Below are 24,335 nucleotides of genomic sequence, written 5' to 3'. Positions count from 1 at the left end.
TTTTGGATCACATTTTGTATCTTTTTAAATTCTTTTGTGTCCCGTTGATAAATGAATGGACAAGAACGAGCGAGAAACTCCACTGGCTGTTGGCGTTTAAATATTAGCATTTTAATAAAGAAGATGAACGACGTTCTTTTTCTACTTTAAAGTAGATCAGCGTTTTATAAGTAGACGCGGGCATCGAAATAGTAATGGACGATAGAAATAACGTAATTGACGACCACACATTGTACCTTTATATTTCATGAAAAATCGATGTATCCGAGTCGAACAATTTATCGCGAGTGGTGCTTGTGATTTCCTACTCGTTTATTTCCGCTTCCGAATCTCGTATATTATCGTATTACTGCGAATCATTGTTTGCGATTTAATTAAAAGTTTGTAGAAAGTTTCTGAAAACTTTCGAAAAAATACATTTAACTTTTCCGCAGTATTCGATTTAAAAAGTTTCATTCTTTTAATTTTTACTTTTCCTGTTAGTTCGGACGACGACTTGGAATTTCAAAAGTATAACACTCGCAGATATTGCAAATGATCGGTTCATGAAAGTAGAATGTACCATAGAATATAACATTTTTATTAAATTTTTCCATTCTGAATATCTGCATGTACGCTTGAGCGGACAACAGAACGCGACGTGACGTTTCAATCGAACGTGTCTCTTCGAATTTCGACTTAAATGAAATTCCTGATGTAACCTCCTCTCATTGAATTTTCGCCATGATGTTGAAAGCTACGTGTTTACCAAACTATTACACCCTTGACATATAATTTGTTTTGTAACTACGCCTATCCAACTTTGTAATGTGTTTGCTTCCAAAATACCTTGGCTACAAATATGAATATGAATGACCAAGATACTAGTATTAACTGCGTGGTAATTAATTGTTCAAGTAACAAGATATTCTAATAAATCGCTCACTAGTTTTATCCTATATTTAACACGAAAGTTATTTACTTACTATATTCCTTCGTTAACACTAATTTCTCAATTTTGGTTAATATAATAATTTACATAAAGTTAGACGAATAAAATAAATAACTATGAAGGTATAATTTTAAATTTAAATTTCCAAACCAATCGTTTGACCGTGTCTGGTAAGGTTAGTGTTAATTACCCAATATCTAGTACGTAAATTATGATTTTCATATAAGCATTATTCACTTAAACAATCGTTGAACGACGCAATCTTCAATGCGAATATTTACTCAAAAACTATTTATCTCGTGGTAGATGGTAAAATCACAAGTAGCACGATGACGAATTTTCCAGTCGGCCTGGCCAAACGCGTGCCTTTCCATCGAAGCTCCAATAATTACACGACGACTGATTAGCGTTGTTTACGAACTACGATTTAACTAGGGCACGTTCGGTCTCCGCCGGCAATTAGCCTGGCTAATGAAGGGCAATTGTGTTTCGTTTAAATTCGTTCGCGGCACACAAAGTTGCTTTAGTCGCGAAATCCCAGCCGGTTGTCTGACCATGCGTCGACTCGTTCTACTGAAAGCCATCCACTGTTCTACATTGGCGTCCTCGATAAAGTACATAATTGACGCGAATTTCGGGACAAACCACCATCTATCGACGTACATTCGAAAATAATATTGCTCGTTCGTTCGAAAATATCGGCCACCCGACGCACATACTAAATTATACAACACGATCTGGCTGGACAAATTTGACTCTCTCTCTCTCTCTCTCTCTCTCTCTCTCAAGAGTCAAACTGGCTGATTTTATTTCTTATGAGTTTCATAGTTTTATTGCATACAGTGAGATTCAAAAATAACAATTCCCACATATTTTATATCTTTTCAATCAATTTGCAATTTATGCAACATATGTGTAAGAGTTGCTGCATGAATTTCGGGTCTTTAAGGTGCATACTCGCTTGTGACATTTATCGTAGATACCTTCATATGTACATTTATCTTCGGAAGACATACGTACGTGATAATAGATTTTTAAATAAATTTAAGAAAGTAGTGTTCGTAACATCGTCGCTTTTGTCTAGTTCTTTCAATGATTTTAACGTGGTTGCTGAATGGTTTACTTGTTAAGTGACATTTTCGTGAATTTTTGGGTGTATCGAGACTTTGGATGTTCCGAGACACTATGTACGATTTTGGATTAAAATTAATTGACGTTTGAAGATCTTTATGGAATTTCTCCCTTTTTTCTTCTTTTTTAGGAAGTTAGTTTAAGAAAATTATTTTCCAGAAGATTTCTCCGAATCCGGACATGGTTAACAGCGTTCCGAATGCTGTTACGACAGCCAGCATCGCTGGCGTCTACGTTGAACACGACCGGTGTGTTCGTGTAAACAAATTAAGCGCTAGACGTCAGTCGACTGACCTTTTTCGCGCTCCTATAACTGACGTGGCCAAGGGCCGCGAGAAACGTTCGAGCCAAGGTAAAGGCAAGGCCGCAAACTACCTTTAAGCACCGTTCACAACGGCCGCAGTGACCAATTAAACCACTGAAAAGTCACACTGATTAACTGCATAAATTATAAAAGTAAAGAAGTTACGCATTTACAGTTATTCGCGCTAAATATCTTTATAGAAATAAGTCATTCGCTCTTTGAACGTTCAGATACTAATTACGCTAATTACGCAAATGTTAAAATCGAATATTTATCAAATGTGAAATTCATTAGTTTCACTTGTGAAAAATCAATTCCAATTAGGTATGATGATGAAAAATAACCATATGATTTCATATTCATATTCCTATAAATCTCATATTAATTCGTGAAAATAATATTCGTAATTAAATTATCAAAGGTATAACATTTTTCTGTTATATTTTGCCTATTTTGCCTATTTTGGTTTAATATCGAAATTCAAGTCACACAGGGTTTTATGATGGATTCTACATAGCTCATTATTTCAGGTACCGCGATGCGTCATTAATTATGGGCGATACGAGCGGATTTATGAGAGCACTGAATCGTTGTTCACCATTAAAACTACGAGCGCGTCGTTTCATACAAATTGCACATTCGCCGGAAGCTGATGGCCCTGCGGGATAGTTATCACGCTAAAAGCCACTGCTTCGTGACATTCGTTTCCACATATAATTGCCAAAGATTTTTAACAATTCCTTTTTCTTTCCTAATCTCGCCATTCACGAAATTTATTTCCAACTTCAACTATGATCTTCGATCTTGCATAATTTCTGCTTGAAAAATAGCTGAATTGAAACGTTAGAACTGCGAGTAAAGTAGACTTTTATTTTTACTACTTCTAACAAATTGAAATACTCTTTGCTGTTTATCATTTTTTGGATTATCTTAAAAAACGAAACTACTGCTTGCGATGAAGATATAAAATAAGCAATTGAAGGTAAATAGTACGAATAATTACCATTGTATGGTCATTGACAAGTTCGCTAACTACAAATAAATGAGACTTCTAAATTTGACTCTGATATAAAAATTGGAGAAGAGAGTGTACAACATTTCTGTTCAATAATATCATTATTAATATTTATGAAATGTTCAGTACGGATAATATAGCAGTTACTTTAACAAAATTGCTTTATCAACTTACACTCAATGATTTTCTCTGTAATCCCATTTACATTTGAAACAAAAATATACAATGTCCCAGTGCACTGATAGAGAGATTACGCACAGCTATAGCAACGAAAATTGAATAATTTCGAATTTTAATCCCGTTTAATTCCGTGTACATCGATCCTCGAATCGTCATCCATATTCATAATGATAAATTTACTTAAAAAGAAATACAAACTGACGACGACAACAACAATATAAATACCAGGAATTATCCGTACAACGCGCCAGAGTAAAACATATTAACACATCGTTGACCGGCTATTTTACGCAAAAAACTAACGTGTGCTATTTTATATAAAATCGAACAACTCAACTTTATGCACGAGAGACACGAGTTCACCCGTGACCGGTCAACAATGTGTTAACGCGCTCGATCAAGCTTATTAACTAATTGATTCGTCCGCGATCCGTTTCTCTCTTTCCGCCCCGGATCGCTCGCGCGAGCGTGGACGATCGATTCGCGAGATGACCCCCGTCAGATGCTGACGATTTATCGGCCGCATTATAATTTATAAACGCTCTTGGCCCGTGCCTCTGTTATCGTGCTCGATCGCCGGATAAAATTACTCCGCCGCGAGAGGGGCGAGTGTGCGAGAGGGAAAAAGTCGGACAAAGACGGCGAGAAGAAGAGAGAAGGAGTTATCGTGAAATTTCGCGTGCTGCCTCGCGTGCGGCTTGCAGCAAACCCCAGTAAAATTGTCGAGAACGTTTTAAGCCTCCCTTGCACCGTACTTCCGGCCAACCTTCGAACCAATTTCACGTACGTGGATCCGTCGATGGCGCGATGCTGTCGTACTAATCTACTTTGAGTTTCGTTTAAATAATTCCAATGTTTCGAATCGTTTACAGTCTGTTTTTGAGGTCTAGGACATTTCTGAGAAATTTTGAGAAACGGTCTGCTGGTGTTGGATGGTTTTTTTTCATTTCTTCCGACGATTTCTTAGTCGTTTCTGGTTCAACAGAGAAGTCTGTTGATGACGTTGAAATAGGAAATTTTGGATAAATTTTATAAAAATTTGAAAGGGAAGACTTCTACCCTCAGACAATGTCTTCGCTCTTTCTCGGTTCTTCTTTCGCGATTGGATTTTTGAAAACAGGAAATTGTTGATGAATTTTTAGAAAATTTCGAAGGGCAGACCTCTCCTAGTGTTAAGCAATATTTTCATTTTCTCTGGCAAATTTCTGTTCGTCTCCGGTTCTTCTTCTTTCGAGACTCGATTCTTGAAAATGGGATATTTTGAATGAATTTTGTAGAAAGGGAAAAAAAAATCGAAAGGGAAAACACCCAACGCTAATCTAATTTTCTTCTTTTCTTTTCCTTTTTTTAAGTAGGTTCGGATAATGAACATAATAAATATAAGAGTATGTATAAAAATGAATAGAGAAATATATATTAGGATAAATATAGAATCATAAGAAAATAAAAAGTAGGACTTCCACATCGTTAGGTCAGCTTCTGCATTCTCGTCGCTCTAATGCGAAACGCAAGAAACCCTCGTTCGAGGTTTTACAACGGACCAACAATAGTTTTGGCAATGGAAGCGACCGTAAAAGCTGACTCTAGAATTTCCGCTAAAATTAAATGCGTTTTCGGTGTAAACGGTGTGCCACGATAAATCATCGTGTCATAGACTGGCGATAAAACGCGCAATATTTTGCCCATGACACAATTCCATCGAATCTGACAGTCGACAGATAGTTCGCGCTCGTCGAAAAGCTGTCGTGCTTTCCTATTGGATACGAGGCTGTTGCACCCGTGTAATTCTCTCTGTACTCGATTTCGTCGAATTTCGATCGATATAAATTATATTTCAACTGGTTCGCGACGTTTTTGTAAAGTCGCCACAGGCTTTGTGTAGTCTCAATTCTACCAGCTTTCTACTCAGCCAAAATAGCTATGGTTTCCTACAATTTTGCATCTACGAACGATACGAAGAGTTTAAATTAATAAAAATGAATAGGAATGTTCACGTTTAAAATTTAGATTTTGAAGATTTTGAAAATGTCCAACTTTTAGCAACCTCGAGTCTGTAATAAATGTTTACTATTGCAGTAAGTATTGACAAATTTGGTAAATGGTAAACCAAATTTGATGCTTTGACCGATTTGATACTTGACATTTTGATAAATTTCGTAAACTTCACCTGATACCTTTTTTTCATCAAATTCTTCATATTATATATTTGTAATTTATATCCTCTTTGTTACATATGAAACATCGAATCAAACAATCTTTTAGTAAGGCTCGCCTAACAGACCTATACCTTAGACACAATGAGAGAAGAGAGAAAGTGAGTGTTTCGTCCAAGATCTGCTAGTACGGACTCTTCAGTAAGTTAAACAATCTTTTAACGATCGCGTAACTTTTTCCAACTTTTGAGCAAATTCTATAGCCGATAATGCAATGACCTTGAAGCAGAAATTTAAGTTCTGTACATACTGTTTAACATAATTCGGTAATCTTCAGAGAAACTCGGCCATAAACCGGCTAATTAGCGAGGCAAGGTAATCGAAAAGGTTGTCACGCATTTCACGTGACCCGTACGAACGAATGAAGGTCACTGCGTTTACAAGGGTGAAATAGAACGGGGAGAAGAAGTAGGATAGACGGTTCACACGCGAGCTTTTTACGAGTCTGCCTTTCGAGATCCTACGACGACGCGGAGGTGCACCAGCCATCTCGAACGATTTCTTTATAGCGCCACGGCCATTACGGGATTACCATCGTACTGTTCGTGTTGTATTCAGTAAGGAATCCCGCGAATATTATCATCGCAACGAAGCGTGCTTGCCTATTTTATATCGCAAGAGTTGCGAGCAATTTTTCATCACCCTTCTTCGTCCTACCGAACTTCCTCTTTAACCGTGTCGTTAATGGAAATTTACTATTATTCTTGCCTCGAATATTATTCTCTCTTTTAACGCTCGGTGTAATTTGCATTTTTTGCAATTATCGCGTGCCTCTGAAAAGCCCCTTTGCCCTGGCCAGCCATATTCAACATCTTATCGTAGTTAATTTATGTTCAATAGGTTAAATATTTACTAGAGCGTACACGGGGGCTTAGAAATTGCGCGTGTTGCAGGAAACCTTCTGAAATTTCATTCGCGCTATTACGAGACTTGGCCATCATGATTGTATTGGGAAAGTTTGGAACAAATTTGAAAATATTCGTATATGTAAATAAAAATATGAATACGTGAATATGTGAACATGCTTCGTACGATCTACGTACGAACATGATCTAGATGTAGATAAAAAATATTTGTAAAATTTGGAACGAGATTGGAAATACTCGTATACGAAGAAATTATAAGATATTTGGCATAGCAAAGGTAACAAAAGTATTTAAACAGTCGATAATTTATTATATTAATAAATTTCAATATTCTGTAGGATTATACGTAACACTTGTTACATGCTTCAGCTGCCTGTAATATGTACTTCCTGATTCTTTAATAAGTATTGCAATAAATATTTTGTAATATCTATATATATTTTTCAGATTGATTAGGCTTAGGGTCAGGTTTTAAATTTCATCAACCTATTTTGCTACAGTGCTAATGAAATTTCTGAATGCTCTACATAACACCTAGAATATGGACGTAGAAGTTTTGTAAATGTTCAAACATCTTGTTGAGTGTATTTCTATCAAATTAAGCTTTGATACAAAGGAATCCATTTTATGTATTAAATGGTAGAAGGAATGGAACCAGTAGAACTGGAAAAGATTAAAATAGTAATTATGATATTATGTTGGTAACTCTATAGTAACAAAAATGTGAAATATGCAAATCTTCATAATTTACAGCTTTTACACGTCGACCAGCCTGTGCATCGACCAAACTAAAAAAAACTTTAGAGGGAGAATTTTATTTTCTCCTTTTCTTTCCCCTGTTACTTTCACCACCTTCATAAATATGTAGAACCTTTTTCTACCACTCTCACTTGAAATCAACCTAAATAGAATTCCATTTACGTGATCGGAGAAAGAATTCATATGTCTGCAGTTCATATAATAGAAAATCACTGATTCTCCCAATAACCTATGGCTTCTCGATCAAATAATAGGAATTCGTGTTCAGTTAAGTGGATTCAATCATCAGCGGTTCACTTAATTCGATGTTAATACAAATTTAGTTTCGATGCATGAAATTCGGATAATTTGAAGATCTATTATCATGAGTACCTTTGGTCGTTCTATAAACTATTCCAAGCAATCGATAAATAAAACAGGATCATATCGCGATCTTTTTCGAAATTTTATCGCCTTTTGTTTACGAAAAGAAATTTTCATTGCGAACAATGAGGAGGAAGAATTTTTGACAGATTTTGCAACATATAAATATCATGTTATATCATATAACTTTTTGTAGTTTTATATTTTATATTTTTTAAATTTCATATTTTATCTTTTATCATCTGTTTGGATTTGTACATTATCGAAATTTAAGCGCTGCGAGAATATAAGTAGCAAACGCATAGAGAATAAGACTTATAAGAGGTACGTACATTCTTATGTTAAGTTTAAGTTGTAGATTTTAAGTCTAAATGTTAAGTACGAGAGATGATAAACTTGATTGTTGGAAAAGTAGACCGTAAGGATAAACCAAAGAGAAATGTAACTGGAAGGCTATCTCGGAGGGGAAGGAGGACCATGAAAGATAAATAGAGAATAAATCTTACATTTTATATTCAATACAATTCATATTTTTCGCGATTTTCTTCGAAATTCTATAGCCGATCGTAAAGAGGAGTTTTGTACCTGGAGAATTTGGCAAACAGCAGGAAACATTTCTATCGAGTTGAATTTTTGATAAATTTAACATATTCTATAGACATTTCCCATTTTTGTTTTTTGAATTCTGTCGCTGTGAAGGAAAACATTGCATGTAAAAGGAAAATTTGATTTCGGAAAACAATACGATTTGAGGAAACAATACGAGAGAAAAGATTTCTATTGAGTCGAATCTCTGGTAGATTCGATGTGTTCTACAACGATTGCGCGAATTGAATTCTGAATTCTATCGCTTTGTGTGTGTGTATGTATGAATGTAAAAAGAAATTTTGTATTTCGCAAGACAAGAGAACAATTTTCACATATTTCTCGAGATACAAAGTGAATTAATTTGTTTGTTTGTTGTCACAGTTACGCGGCGTGCTGCGATTTTCTGCAAAACAACAACCTGCTCAGCATCATAAGGGCGCACGAGGCTCAGGATGCGGGCTATCGCATGTACCGCAAATCTCAGACGACGGGTTTCCCGTCGCTAATCACCATCTTCAGCGCGCCCAACTACCTCGACGTTTACAACAACAAGGTGAGACGTCGACTACTTGAAAATTGTATAAAAAAAAAAAAAAAAGAAAATTGTACGGTTGACCGTAGAGTATTTCTTAGAGAATTTATTTTGCATAACATTTAAAAATAAATTTTTCTTGTTTACAATTGCAGGCAGCTGTACTGAAATACGAGAACAACGTGATGAACATCAGGCAGTTCAATTGTTCACCGCATCCCTATTGGTTGCCCAATTTCATGGACGTTTTCACGTGGTCTTTGCCATTTGTAGGTGAAAAAGGTAAGTGAATGATTTTGCATGTATATCAGAAAATTAAATAATTATCCATACCAAATGCCAATTATACTTGAGCAATGCTTATTATGCCTCATTATAGTTAATTCTCCACAGTGAGAATATTTAATGCATATATTTAATAAAATTAAATAATAATCTAATATGATATATCAATTATTAAGAATATTAATTACACGACTAATTCTCCGTAATTAAGATTAATTTTCTGGTATTCGTATTAAAAAATTAAATAATCCATATAACATATAGTATTTGATTAATATGTCGTTTAATTATTATACGTAGTTTCATTCGCCTTGTAAAAAATGATCATTTTCAAAGAAACTTTTCAAATTTTATAATATATTTTAGTATATAATTATCGTATATAATTTAATCAATTGAACTGTCGCAATTAATTATTCCGCGCTTTGTCTCTCAATTTCACAGTCACAGAGATGTTGGTGAACGTGTTGAGCATCTGCTCGGACGACGAGCTCATGAGCGACGGAGACGACGGGCTCGAAGAAGGTAATGTCCACTATCACATTGCTCGCCCCCGTTCTTCTTTTAATACGACCACGTTTCTTGCAGAGATTCTTCTTTCTCTCTCTATCTATTTACCTTTACATATTTATATAAATATTCTTCTTCTTATTTCTTTCAAATCGATATCCACTGGTCCCTCTTACATCGTGATCAGAGTGATCCCATTTGTGCGGCACGTTTGATGCTTGAACGATTAACCGATTGAGGGGAATGTTTATGTTTCCAATTCCCATTGCCGTATTTTTCCCCCTATTTTTGTTAAGAAAAATACGCAAAAGATATTATCTTTCTATTAAAAAAGCAAGAAGTGTTATCTTCAATATTATTATTATTCTTTTTTTTTTTTAATGTCGTTATTACGAAATAAGAATTGTAGAAAAATATGCTTCTACGATTTTTCTTTTTCTTTTCTTTTTCTTTTTTGATGCATTTTTTATCTCATTAGTTTTTGAGTTAATTCAAAGAAACAACAACTTGAAAGAAAGAATGATTTTAGCTTAGACTTTTAGTTCCGACTATTTATCGGTGAAATCTAACGTGCTCTAGACACGATTTAAGAGAGGCCATGTTGAACGCTCGGGAACGCGAGGATTCATCTCTTTACCATGCGTTAAAGTCTCAATAGCGAGATAACGAGAGTGACGCGTGGTTCCCTTGATCTTTTATTCCTCTTTTTTTTTTTTTTTTTTTTTGAGAGGGAAATAGGGGAATCGTCGCGTTCAACCGAATGGAAGATCGATCGCGTGACCGCAAAGAATTTAAAAAAACAAGAGTTATCTTCACGTTTTTCAATCTATTTTATTCACACTTTTTTCGATCCAGCTTCGATCCGCACTTCGCTTACGAGGGATATTCTTCGAGTGCTGTTCACTTTTATTTCGCTTCTGATGAATGTTAAATTTTTTATCTATCTTAATTATAAATTTTTTCTATTATATGAAATAATATACAGTACCTTTAAGTGACAAAGAAAGGGCAAAGTTTTGTAATAAAAAATGTTCCTCGTTAATCGACGTGAGGAACAAAACTCTTTAAAAATTCGACACGTTTCTTATTATCGAATCATTTCCTTCTCGTCGTTGAGTTGTCTTAAAAACATACAAATAGTTTTTTAAAATATGAACCTCTCAGAAGACGAACTGATCAACTTAATTCTCGTTCTTTTTTTTTTTTTTTTTAATTTTCAATTTCGTTGCCTAGGTACATGATTGGTATTCAACATCAGTTTCAAAAATCACTTCCATAAATTCGTTTAGCTGAAGCTGATAATATACAGACTCCATTGCAATTTCTGGAGTTGATCAGCAAGACTTCTGAATCATTCGTATAGTAGAAAATAAAATTTGAAAGTGTATCATCGCGTCTCGATGTTTCTTTAAAAATAAACGAAAACAGATTTCGAACTTTTACAAGACAACTCAGTGTAACAATTTTCTTTATTGTCTTCGAAAGCTTTTACTTCTTGTAAAAAGGCTATCTTGTGTCAGAATCTGAACGTTTTTTAATTAAGCTTTGCCGCCACGCCTCGATCCGCCAATCGCAGAAAAGGAAAAATGAATTGCAGACGAAAAAGCTGCACCCACTCCATACTATATATATATATATAATACTTCCGAATTATTTCTTCTCGATTTTACTCGAATCACAATCTTTCGTTCTACCGTAACCACTCAGCCACGGCCGCACCTATATTTTCTTTCTCAAAAAATTTCATCTTTACTCGGCGTTGAAAAACAAAATGTGCTTCACGAAAAAAGAAAAAAACAAGTAACAATGAAAAGAAAGAAAAACGAGAACAAATAGTTTCAAGGAACGAACGATCGAAACAACGATCGAACGAAAGGAAAATCGCGCGCGGTAACATTACCACGACGAGATAAATCGTCAGGGCGAACTTCGATAGTCTGTTGTAGAAATATTCCCCTTATGATCCCCCTTTTCACCCTTTCTATCACCCCCAAAAAATTAATTAACATGTTATATATATAACATGTTAATTATCGTGAAATTAAGATATAAACACGAAAGAAAGATTTCATAGAGATAAGCAAGATTTAAAAAAAGTCGAATATCGTAAAAAGAAAAAGAACGTCCCATATCCTGCGAGTCTCGACTTTCAAAGGAAGATTTTGAATTTTCTTTCTGTTTCCATTTTCACCCGCTGCACGGACAGATGGTAAGAAGCGCCACTCGACTCTTCTAATCGTCACATTATTAAGAGCTTCATTATATATTTGATCATTGATTTTTTTAGCTATATATATTGTTCTTTTTCCATTAGATAGTTTCGGTGTGTCGAAATTTATTTCTCTCTCTCTCTCTCTCTTTCTCACTCCTTATCTGTTTTCTTGTTACTATTGGATTCTATTTCTGTTCTACCCCTCACCATTTTCTTTTTTCGTCTTTTCTATTCTTCTTTTCCCTTACTTCGTTTATATACGTATATACATATATCATATAGATATACGTGTGTGTGTATATATATACATATTTTCCTTTCGTGTTTGTACGTTCTTTCGGTTCCTCTTTTTCTCCTTTTATCGAGGAACAGAGGGTAAAGGAGCAAGAAATATCACGCAGACGTGAAAAAGGAGCGAAAATTTCAGAGTAATCGAAGAAACGGAAAGAAGATTTAGAAACGAGAAACTTTTGTTTTTGGTTCTCTAGAAAAGTATACACGAAATTTACACACTTCCGTGAGAAACGTATACTTTGCGATTTCTACGGTTTTTCATTTTTCATTTGTCTTTTTTTTTTTCCTTTTTTCGTATCTTTCTCCTTCGATCGAATCATAAATGCGCATTTTCTACGTACAAATTCTTCATTTTCAACTGTTACATCTTTCTCTATCCATGTTTCGCGGTTCGTAACACATCTTCTCGCATCAAGGTACGACAGATCTTTTCTACATTTTTTCTAGCTCTCTTTTTTTGTATCTTCTTTCTAATCGTCTCTCTCTCTCTATATATATATACATATATATCTTTATTATTTGTCTTTACATATATTTATCTATCCTTTGTTTTCACTCCTTCGATTAAATATAAATATATTTTACGTTACTTCAATGGCACACAATCTAAATTATCGTCGTTGTCACCGGTAGAATTGACCATTTTTCTGCATCGTTACGATCATTTAGAAGATATTTTTCTGTCACCTTTGATTCGGTGCATCCATTCAAGATGGTGCTTCAGGAACGTTCTTTCATTTTTTTGTATCAATCTACAACTGTTATCGTTTGGTCATAATAGTTGGCCGTAATAGTTTTTTGGTAAATTTTAATCTGTCTTGTACCATTATATCTTGTGTAACAAATACCAATGACGATGTTTATCATATAAAACGCAAGATACAGGTTAACTTGTGCCAAACTATTTTGCATCAGCTGCGATACCAACGATACCAATTGAATATTAAAATGTCATCAGAAATAGTAGATTATAGCCTGACTGGAATCTGCTGCGCTAGATCAAGGTCACTCCACTCTAACCTCTTTAGTTTGACTAGATACAGTGTTACTAAATACAAAGTATTTTTAAAACAGAAAATTCCAGCTTTAGGAGTTCAAAGGAGTGAAGAAACCTTTATTAAGCCATCAATTAATTTTTTATCCCTCCTTTATTTATCTTTTATTTGATTATAACAAGGTTATCTGTTTAGTATCTCGCGTTGACAAGACTAAAGGCAAAGGCGATGAAAAAGCGCCGAAACGACAACACAAGAATATTTTGTTCAATAAGAACTGGCAAGTTCATACTTGAGTGTCGTAAAAAAAGTATTGAGCAGCAGCGAACGCGAAACTCAACCGCGCCATCTTGAATGCTGCGTTCACGCATGCGTGAACCAACCGATCGTCGATTTTGCACGAAATCGACGTTCGAAAGTTCGCCACGTACCTATCGATGTGTTCTAATCTTCAGTCTCCACATATTTGCACCTCCTCTTTTCTCACTTTTTTTTTCATTTCTATTTTTCCGATCTCTTAAGCCGAGGATCCACCGGAAAACTGAGTCAAGTTACACTATGCTGAGTTGAAAAATATTTGCTTCGATGCGTTGTGTACGCAGCCTTTTCCATTGAACTTGTGCTATCAGCTTAGATGGAGATTCTTGCGCGTATTATGTATTGGAGGAAAAATAATTTTTTCACTCAGCGTAGCTGTCGCTTAACCTCCCGGTGGTCCTTGGCTTTAAACGTCCACTCGATACCACTTTACATATACCATCTTCTTAATCAAGTTCTCCGGAGCCGATTTATTCTTACTTTCGCTCTCTTTCTCTCGTATCACTTCTCTGCTATCCCAAGAATTCACTTCTATCTTCCACGCGCACTCTCTGTTCTTTTTCTCATCTCCATCTCCGTTTCTCGGTTTCGTACGCGCCGCATCCTAAAATTCCCTCGGTACACGTGCACCGATCGCTAAAAGACACCCCTTGGACTCTGGAGAATAGCTGTTTCCCGATCGATGATTTTAATTCAGATCGTTCACAATTTGCTACGTATTCGCGGTGTATCTCATTCGTCTCGATCAGAGATACGTATTACGTTTGATGAAAGTAATTTATTGAAGATTGGTAGGATATAGGTGTAGGTTTGAGGATAAATGGCGGGTTCTGGGTGCCTGATGAGTATGGATGAACCTGTCTCACGTGTTTGACAGGTTATTCTCAAATATGATACATCGGGATGATACATCAGATGTTTAGTTTATTGCGTTATTAGAGAGCCTGGATTTGTTGGGTTAATAGTTTAAGAGTTAGATAATCGATGTGCTGCGACCTTCCAGTTGTCCCGGACATGCTCGTCATTTGCTTCGCACTGGTTGAATGTACAAGATTTCGGATGACGATTTTGCATCGTCCGCGATTTTCAAATTGCGCAAAGTTTCTAAAATTACTCTGAGTATGATTGATCGACACTTAACTCCTTGCCTTATGCCAAACGCTATCAGAAACTGGATAGTTTCGTTCTTGTTCGTACGATTATTTTGCAAACAATCTGCTATTATGATCATCCGATTAACTACATATACATGAATTTACACTTACGATATTAGAAGTCCTGAAGAACTGTCCTGAAAAATGTCTGACGACCATAATCCTAAGTAGCGTGTATATGTACAGAGATCTTTGCGACGAACAACCATAACTGCGTCTAGCTACTAAACGTAGATAAATGAGAGAAATTGGCAAATAAAGCGAACTTTTTCGAACAAGTCTACAACGCTTATCGACTACCAAACGGACGAATATGTATCAACGGAATACTCGAACCTGCTCTCAAAAACCACTTTAAGATCGGGAAACATCGATCTCGAAGAGTCCAGCCATCCAGAAGCAATCTAAACCATAGCGATTCCACGACCAATTAGGATTTCACTTAACGTGAATCGAGGAGAAACGAGATATTCGAGAGAGATTCGTATACCTTATCCGTATGGTTGATTTTACAAAATCGCCCTTCGACCATAGCTTACCCCCTTTGGCCCTTCTGTCACCTGTTTAGGAAACCAAACCTCCCCCACCCCCTGTGCCCTGTTTTTTTAGCTCAGCCCAAGAATGCCCCGTTTTACGACCCTGATTTTGAACAAAGCCCGAACGAAGTTGCACTGACTATCTTTTATCGTACTCCTTCTCTATTATATTTGTCAATCAATCACACTGGCCTTGGACTCCTCCTATCTCGGCACGACACTATGCTACTACTACCTCTACTACTTCTACTACTACTACTTCTACTACTACTACTACTACTACTACTACTACTACTACTACTACTACTACTACTACTACTACTGCTACTACTACTACTACTACTACTACTACTACTACTACTACTACTCCACTCAAAACTCCGTTGTTCGGCATACGCAACCCCCGTAAAGTCGCAGCGAAAGTCGTTATCCAAAAAAAGAACGGTAAGTCCCCATTGAGAGAGCCGACGACTTACTTGAGACGCAAAGAGAGTTCTTTTCATTCTTCTTCTTCTTCTTCTTCTTCTTCTTTTTTCTACTTTTCGTTCCTCCTTTGTTTTTGGTTTTCTTTCAACTGGAACGAGCCAAGGATTTCCAACTTTAATTCTTTAATTCTGTGTACGAGACGATATAGATATACACGATGGTGTTTTGTACGTATCCTGTGTATTTCGTATACGTTACAAACCACACGTATGGTTTTCTTCTTTGTAGAGATGGTGTTTGCCTAATTCGTCCAGTTTAGAAATAGGAAGCTTGTATATGTATATCGGCGTACAATTGTACAGGGTGAGGTTGAAATTTATGAGAGGATTTTGGTAAACTTCTGCTCTTGTTGGGGACGGATAATGTTTATGCAAATGAATGTTAGGATACATGAAGTATTCGACGCTTGAGAGTCTCTGGTTTACATTGCAGTTTTATGCAAGTCGTGCGTACGATTATTATAAACATTTCTTTCTGTTAGAGGTAAACAACGTGGTAACGATTGCACGTAAATTTTGACAATTTGTGTTTTATCGATTATTAAAAGACGTATTATCAGTAACGAACACTGGAGTCTGGTTTTTTGGAGCTTACGATGATAAAGTTGAAATACCCCGATAGAAAATGAGAAATATTTTGTAAAATCGTTGAGAATATTTTAATATTGGTAGATTGATAGTAGACCAGTTTCATGGTTTGTGCACAATTCCATTTCTCTTACGTCTTTGGATGTTTAATCGCGGAAATATCTTAAAAATTTAATTCGCTATAATATCATTGGTAGCCGGAATACGCTAAAAATGACAAGCTTATTGTCATTGTAACAAGATCAGGAAGAGAAAAGGATCTTTCGAATGTTTTCTTTATAACTTTCCTGAATACGAAACGTGAAAATTTGTTTGTATCATAGGCGAAAACCTCTTTTATCTTTAAAAGAAAAGGTATCTATCTATCTAAAGGAGAAGTGTTTGTATAATCTTCTTTAATCCCTAGGAAGAGCAGAATGCAGTACCAAAGTTTGTCTATCTGTTTCCTCGTCACCCTGCGTACATTTGAACGATTTAACTCGTTTTCTTTTTCCTCTTCTTCTCACACTTCTTTCTTCTTCTGTTTTTCTTATTGCCTTTGTTTCTTTCTTCTTTTCTTCTTCTTTTTTTTTTTTTTGCCAGTGTTTCTCCTGTTTGCGTGGCAGAGCGCGCGCGAACGCGTCACCGCGGCCAGTTCTGCTGGATCGGAAATACGCGCGTTCCCTCGGTTATTTAATCGCCACCGGAAATTAATGGTATCACGCTCGTTGCAAGATTTATCTCAAGTTTCACGGAGAAACATCCTTGCGGATTTCCTTTTGTCAAAGACTAAACAAGCAATCTAACTACGTTTCCTCGCGCTGCTTGTTCGAAAATAGAACAACGCTGCTTCAAAGGTATTAAATATTCCAGACAATTGCTCGTAATTCTAAGGAAACAAAGAATTCTATTAAATTCAACTTTAAAAGAAATTCTTTGGTCGAGTAATTTTAACTTCGACGTTCTAGATATAAAAAGGGAAAGAAGAAATATCTTCCACGCATGTTATACAGATTTTTAAATTAATAGATTACAGAGATTTCTGTTGAAAGTGTTGGATAAAGGTCCTCAGGCAAACCGGAAGCCAGCAGAGCGACCTAGCGACGAGCGTTCCGCGCGGGCTATAGTTTTCTCACTTGTTTTGTCTCTTTGTTCCCGAATTATTTAACAATCGACATTAATTCCACACCGTGATCCGCCTATTTGTTCACCTGTTTCTTTTTCGTGTTCGTTTCGAGTCTTTTTGTTTTTTTTTTTTTTTCAATCTTTAAATCGGAGCCTCTTAAACTATTCGCCATGTTTGTTTCCCGTTCTTCTTTCGTTCTTTTCGTTACGTTCTTTTCTCTTTTTTTCTTCCTTCTCCCCCTTTTTACGAAGTTTGGTTTCGTTTTCTGTCTCGTTTTTCGACCACGCATCCCCCAAAACCACCTGGTTTTTTCCTCAATCTATCGAACACGCTACGTTTAATCACCGATCGCTCGCTGGTCTCGCTATTTCGACCGTTCTACTCAGTTTCCCTGCTCCTCAACCAGCCTCGTTTATACTCTTTTGTTTCCCGATTCGTTTTTTCTTCTTTCAATTTTTCGCTCGCGTCACACGAATCTCGGAGCAAAACGATCGGTGTTTCATCGCACACGAAGAAAGCGTTTCTGCGAGCCTGTCCTGTGATCGACCACGAAACGCCACCTATTTCAACACGTGCCAGGTTTTCGCCTGATTTTTCATGGCTCGTTCGTTCATGTCGGCATTGTCGAAATGTTATTTTTAGCGAAATCTCGCCCAATGGAAAAGATTGCTCGAACAATTGTTGTTAGTAGTGGGCGTAGAATTCGAGAAATATTCAGGAGATTCGGCAGAAAGTCTTCCAGCACGGCGTTAGCGTAATTGCAATTCGTAGCGTTTCATAGAGATGTAGTAGGATTTTTCTGTGGATTTCTTGGCGATTGCTCAGGCAACTTTGCTAATGTATCGTTGGCGAAAAATTTGGAATCGCTACAATCGTGTTTCGTGGAATTTTAGAATTTGAAAACGTTTGGGTATAAGATACTGCTAGCAGAAAGAATTCTTTGATAAAGGATACTATCGAATTAAAGTTTGGAATATTTTGTAATTAATGATAGAATTGACGAGTGATTCGATAGAGACACGAAAATGATTCCAAATTTTTGTATCATAGTGTGTTTGATTGAATAATTTTTCTATTAATTGGATCACTTATTTACTTCGCGTTTCTCTGTGTTTTAACATCGGAACTACCAAACTTATAAAAATTCGGATTTCTGTGTTTGCGTTTACTAAAAACGTGGAACTGCTTCTATCAGAATTAATGTTTTATTAAAAAGGGAAAAGAACGATTTATTTCATGCCATAAAGTGTCTATAACTAATTTTTGTATGTCATCTGTATTCCATACGCCCTTGTACATTTAAATTTCAACATTTTTGTCATAACGATATTTTTATTAAAAAAAAAACTGTACGGATCTTTTTGAATATTTAAATTAAATTAAATTTCTGAAAATCTACATATAGCATTTTTTTTCTAAACATTAAAAGTTGGTAGTTCCGCTGTTAATAAAACAACGATACTAAAAATATGAAGTTGTTGCAAAGCATCGGAATATTTCATTGACATGTAGACTTTTATTTGTGGTTTACATTTCTCGTTGAACGCACCACGAATGTTGCAGATGCGTTTGACATCGGTGCAGCGTGATTTTTTCCACGAGAAATTTTCATACCAACCGGAAATTTTCGTGTGCATTTGACGTCGACGTAGAGCATGGCTTTTCTACCCCTTCTTTTTTTAATCAATTTGATAGCTCTCGATTTTTCCTGCGCACGCTTCAACGTCGATGCTGTACAGTTTCTCCTTTTTCTTCTTTTTTTTTTCTTTTCCTCTTCGTTGCCAAATTTCCCCCACCGTTACGACATTTCCGCTCTATTCAACCAGCTACCGTGGTTTTTTTCTTACGAATCGTTGATTAATCCACGAAAAACTTCCCCTACGAGAGCAATCACCGTGTTTTTTAACATATTCCAGTGTTTCGAATTGAAACGCACGACGTTTAGTATTTTCAGTATCGAACGAAAAAACAGAGCGTGTAAAGCCACTGGGTCCGCGTGCGTGCTGGAGGGCTTAAAATATTCCGAGCGACAAGCGATGGAAAATTTCGCGATAATCCGGTTTCCAAACAAACGTAGCTTGATGAAACGATTAAAAGACGCATATCCTCGAAACGTCAGTAAGCGTCGCGTCTACCGTCCACGTGACTTCCTCTTTAACATCACGCCCTCCCCTCCCCCTACAAGAACTATGCTACTAGTCAAAAATTTAGAATCGATTTTAAAGATTTTCAAAACTTTAAGTAAAATATCGATTTGATTTTTTATTACGAAAGAAGGTGGCTTAGACAAAAATCTATCGGACAAAGAAAATTGTCATCGATATTCGGAAGCATTTGTAATAACTAACTTTATATGAAACAAGTTAATTAATTGATTAGAATTCTTTAGTTGATAATAATTATAAAATTAACGGCAGATTCGTTAGGAATGTGATTTGAAATGTTTGACTGGTAGTGTATACTAACATACGAAACTGATGTGAGACACCAACACGCTGTCGACAGAATTATCAGGTAATTTAGCTAATAATTAACACGTCAACTGCTGTGTTCCTCGAAATCGGTACGTAAGATGGAGAATGAACCAAGAATTTTTCTGTTTCAATCACTTCGTGTGTACAGCATTTAGCAACAAATCCACCGCAACTGAGCCACTCAATAGTCAAACTGGTCAAATTCATTTTTTGCAAACTTGTACGTTTTTAATATCAGAGATAGTCGTATTTTTCAGAAATTAAACGATTTAGTTTGGCTTCTGTATGACTCAAATATTTGTCGACCCTCTTTCATCCGAATTTTATTCGCACGGGAAAAAGGTAGAAAGATTACGTTTGAAAAATAGAAGAGAATTTACATGAAAGTAAATTAGAAGATTAAAATAAAGTAAAGGATAAAGCAAAGTAAAAAATAAATCCGCTCGGATAAATAAATGAATTCGTTAAGAAGGAAATTGCAAATTAACTCTCGAAGATTCAGACTGTAAATTCGTATTTCTGTACCAAAGAATAAACCGTCAGTTCGATTTTGTAAAATAATTTTAAAATTACCAAAGATTTGAAACTATCAACTGTAAATAAATCCATTTTCCGTGATTTTCTAATATCCACGCTACTTGGCAACTAAAAGAAAGTATTATAACATCGTTTCGTTAAATCCAAAGCTAAAGTCTACTCGGAAATATCAAATATCAGAATCCACGAAATTTCATGGCGATCCAACGACATAATATTATGACAATGAATATCTTTGAAATGCTCGAGAAACTTACAAAGATGTATTGGGTTGTCCGGAAAGTGTCTTTCTTTCGCAAACGTGTTTTTTACAACAGTGCACCTTCATACAAACGTGAAATGTCGCGGTGTTTATTTCAACATAGCAAAATGGATATTCGACAAAATAATATGAAACAAAAAACGTCGTGCGTCCATTATTTCCTCATAAAACGAAAGAAACTTTTCGGACAGCCTAATACATATTATACGTATCTAATACCACAGCCAAATTGAATTAAAAAAAAAAAAAAAAAAATTGGCAACGTATCGAATCTAAAAGAGTCGTTCCTCTCTAGAATTTCAAAAATGTGATTTCTCGTGTATTCCTAGCGCGAAATTCGAATGTTAGAAATTCGAGAACGTATCTTACAATTAGAAACGGACAGGGATGAAACGAAACGGCGGATGGTCAGAGATTTCCAGAAGCCGAAACGGTAATTGGTGCAGAGGTGCGCGATTAACATCAAAGAGGGAGATTGTGAAATTTTCACGCAATCTTGCCATTAAGTTCGCTGGCAAATTCTATCTCTCCGTCTTTGTCTCGCATCCCTGGCAATTATAATCGGTATTATCAGCATGGAAAGGGGAAACAGCGCGTGTATAAAGCCAAGCGAATGAAAATTTAACGCGCGGCGTAAAACGAGACGCGCGGCCATGGATATAACGTGGAATTGCCTTTCGGTCGTTTTCCACGGCATTCCAAGGCTGAATTGAATTTTGCTCGCGTTTGGTGGAAGGCAAGTTTATGATCGGCCGCGAGAATACCCTTGAAATATTGGCGTTGAACGTAAAATGCGTTTTCAAAGGGGGAAACTTTTTAAGAGAGGTCGATGTTGCGTATTTTGTGACCGTCGTTTCGAGAGCAACGACGAAACGAAGGATTTAGAGAAGAAGTAACAACAGTTTAACTTTCCTTTTAATGAAACGAGCATAGAGAATGACGTTATATAGCATTTGGTGCCAGGTATTTAAAGGAAAAATGATACAAACGTTGTTTTACGATTTGTTTGCCGACGGTTATGCATTTATGGGAAATTTATGACATCGTGGATTGTGTTTTTATTATCATTCCGGACGAAAATTGCAATTTGCGGTAGATAAGATCGCTAAAAAGAATCGTAAGATGGGGCTAAGATAGAAGATTGAATCCTAAAAATAACGAAGAGGTTGTTATATCGTTTTACAGTCGGTGGTTCGATGAAAAGAATCGATATACCAGCTAATAAAATAGATTGTTCCTTTCGTTTAAGTGGTCTTGTTCTTTTATTACTTTCATCATATTGAACAGATTCTTCGATCGTCAGTATACTTGTACAGTATTATATTTCACGCCAAACCGTTTGTTATATATCGAAAACTAATTCCGATCAATTAGATCGATTCTGAAGATCGTCACTGTAATTCCGATAGAAATAACCGTAAAAATCTTCGAATCTTTTCTTCTACGAAAGTTTTCCTTCTCAAAGTGTCTGCAAAAAGTTCATGAAAAATTCGAGATTCCGTATCTCGTAACGTTCGACGTGCAAATGGAAAATTCGCGTTGCCAAAATATTTTTCTCGCGTAATTTCCTTACTTTTTCTTTCTTTTTTTTTTTTTTTTTTTTGTTGCGTAAAACGAGAGAGCTGAAAAGGGGTCCAAAAGGCAGATGACAGGACGAGTTGCTTCGATCGATAGCCGAATGACAATACGTCCCTTTCTTAAACAATCGGCGGAAGCAAGCGTTGACTGATACACGGATAATCCGGATGAAACACGTTTAATCCGGAATCCTGCTATACCATCCGGCCGATCATTCTCTCCTCTCTCTCTCTTCTTTCTTCCTATGAAAACCACGGATCCATCCGTTTATCTTTCGGGCAAAGACGAACGTCGCTCGCCTTTCCCGTCCACTTTTTCCTTCTATTTTCTTCTCGCTGTGTCTCGCCCGGGGAAAATGGCACGTCGATCGATCGAACGCATCGAGTTCCGTGAGATAAGGCGAGGAAGGCCACGGTGCATCGATCAACTTACCGCCTTTGAACGTGTGCGCTTCCACCGTCGCCTTTTTTACCCTAGTTTTCAGCTGGAAAGCTTATTTTATTGCCTCCGGCTCTTTACTCCTATCTCTCGCGTTAGAAGGTTTTCGATTTTAAGAAATCGCGGCTCGAGGATTCGCGTCTTTCGAATAGTCTCGCGGCAAGCTGACAAACGAGCGTACTGGATAGATGAAAGAGATTCGAGATTATGGTTATAAAACTGATATCACGGTTGTTTCTTTTCTTTTTCTTTTTTTTTTTTTTTTTTGTATATATGTTTTCATGTATGTTTCCGGAGTCGAGATAATTGGAACAATTTTGATTTCGAGAAATCGAGTCGTAGCCTTGCATCGTACTGACAAAGAGACAGACGTGCTGCTAGTGGGAGAAATTTGAAAACGAGCTTATGAAATTGGTGAAAGAACGTAGTTTATAGGTTGTAAGAGGCGAAACGATTGTTTCAAGAAATCGAACATAATCTTTCATCTCTCGCGTTAATGAACAGAAACGTACACTGTCATTGAACGAGTTAAAATGTGTGAGTATCAAGCAACGAAGTTCTCGCGAACCGAAATAATAATTTGAAAGGAAGATTAGGTAATCGAGATCTTGTTCAGAATCGAACAACTCCGTGGAAACTAGTTTTACTACCAAAGAAAATTTGCTAGATTTAGAAAGAACGTTTGGTTAGAACAGATAAGAACTAGCGAGCACTTGAGAACGTTCTTCTCGTGTCTGAGCATGCACGGATTAATCTACTGTTCTCGGCATTTGCTGTATGTACAACGACACAACGCTGCTGTGTTAATTCTACGACAATGATAAGAACCGTCATTCTCGCTCGACAGATCATCCACACTGTATAGTCAGCAACACGAGTCCCCAACATCCGAAACAAATCCATTAAACTCGCCTCAAGTTCGTTATCTCTCGCGAACACTGTATTTCCACTAATGAATCGTGAAATCGTATCGAATCGAGTACATGACACGTCCTGATTTTATCGATTTCGTTAGAAAACTGTCGATTCGATGCTAGATCCCCTCCTTGCTTTTAATCAAAAATCGACGAACCTACACAATCACTCGCTAAAAATCGTCCTACATCCTACGGAAAAGCGATTTTTAAATATAATTTCGAAATAAAACTCCACGGAATTTCTTTGTAAAGTGAATGCGTTCCGCGTCAAATCTGAAAGCTATTTCGTTATTGATTTACGGTTAAATGTTAAACGCAGTAAAAATTCTATTTCGATCTATTAAATCATATAATTTATATGCGAATAAAAATATTTATCCAAGTATAATTATTTTATTTCGATAAAAATAGATTTTCCATATGGTGTACGAAGACTTTTCTAAGCGATTACAAGTACAAACGTGTAAAGAAAACAGCCGTCGTTCTTCCTCTTCGAGAACTCAAACATCACACACCTTTTCCCTCTTTACTACGTGTGTGCTTTTATTATTTCTGATTACTTTTGTTCGTTCGTTCCTCCAGCCCCATTTCGAACAAAAATAAATTACTAGACGACCGTGTTATTTCCAACACATCTCGAGATGTCAGCTTTCCGGAGTGCAGCTCCGCGAGAAGCCTCGAATCTTTGCACTTTTCGCCAGCCATTCTTCTATGTTGATCCTCTTTCGCGGAACTACGTGACGCATAGACAGAACGACGTTTCGA

The 24,335-nt window shown here is 36.4% G+C and overlaps 1 protein-coding gene across 9 annotated transcripts in view; it reads left to right on the top strand.

Moving 5' to 3' along the window:
- The window catches only part of LOC117207338, a 148,002-nt gene that overhangs the window by 105,077 nt on the left and 18,590 nt on the right, over positions 1-24,335 (top strand). For 5 of the 9 annotated variants that reach the window (XM_033447443.1, XM_033447442.1, XM_033447451.1 and 2 more), the window contains exons 7-9: positions 8,732-8,903; positions 9,038-9,164; positions 9,612-9,692. In XM_033447443.1, the coding sequence (XP_033303334.1) occupies positions 8,732-8,903; positions 9,038-9,164; positions 9,612-9,692 (380 nt within the window). Of the gene's footprint in view, positions 1-8,731; positions 8,904-9,037; positions 9,165-9,611; positions 9,693-11,883; positions 11,887-15,597; positions 15,631-24,335 lie in introns of all 9 variants that reach the window. The other 4 variants (XM_033447450.1, XM_033447448.1, XM_033447446.1 and 1 more) reach the window with 3 other exon arrangements.

The sequence above is a fragment of the Bombus bifarius genome, unplaced genomic scaffold, assembly GCF_011952205.1.
Source record: "Bombus bifarius isolate JDL3187 unplaced genomic scaffold, Bbif_JDL3187 scf7180000008028, whole genome shotgun sequence".
In the NCBI taxonomy this organism is placed as follows: Eukaryota; Metazoa; Arthropoda; class Insecta; order Hymenoptera; family Apidae; genus Bombus; species Bombus bifarius.
Note: the sequence above shows the minus strand (reverse complement) of the source record. Positions and strands in the feature narration are given on the sequence as shown.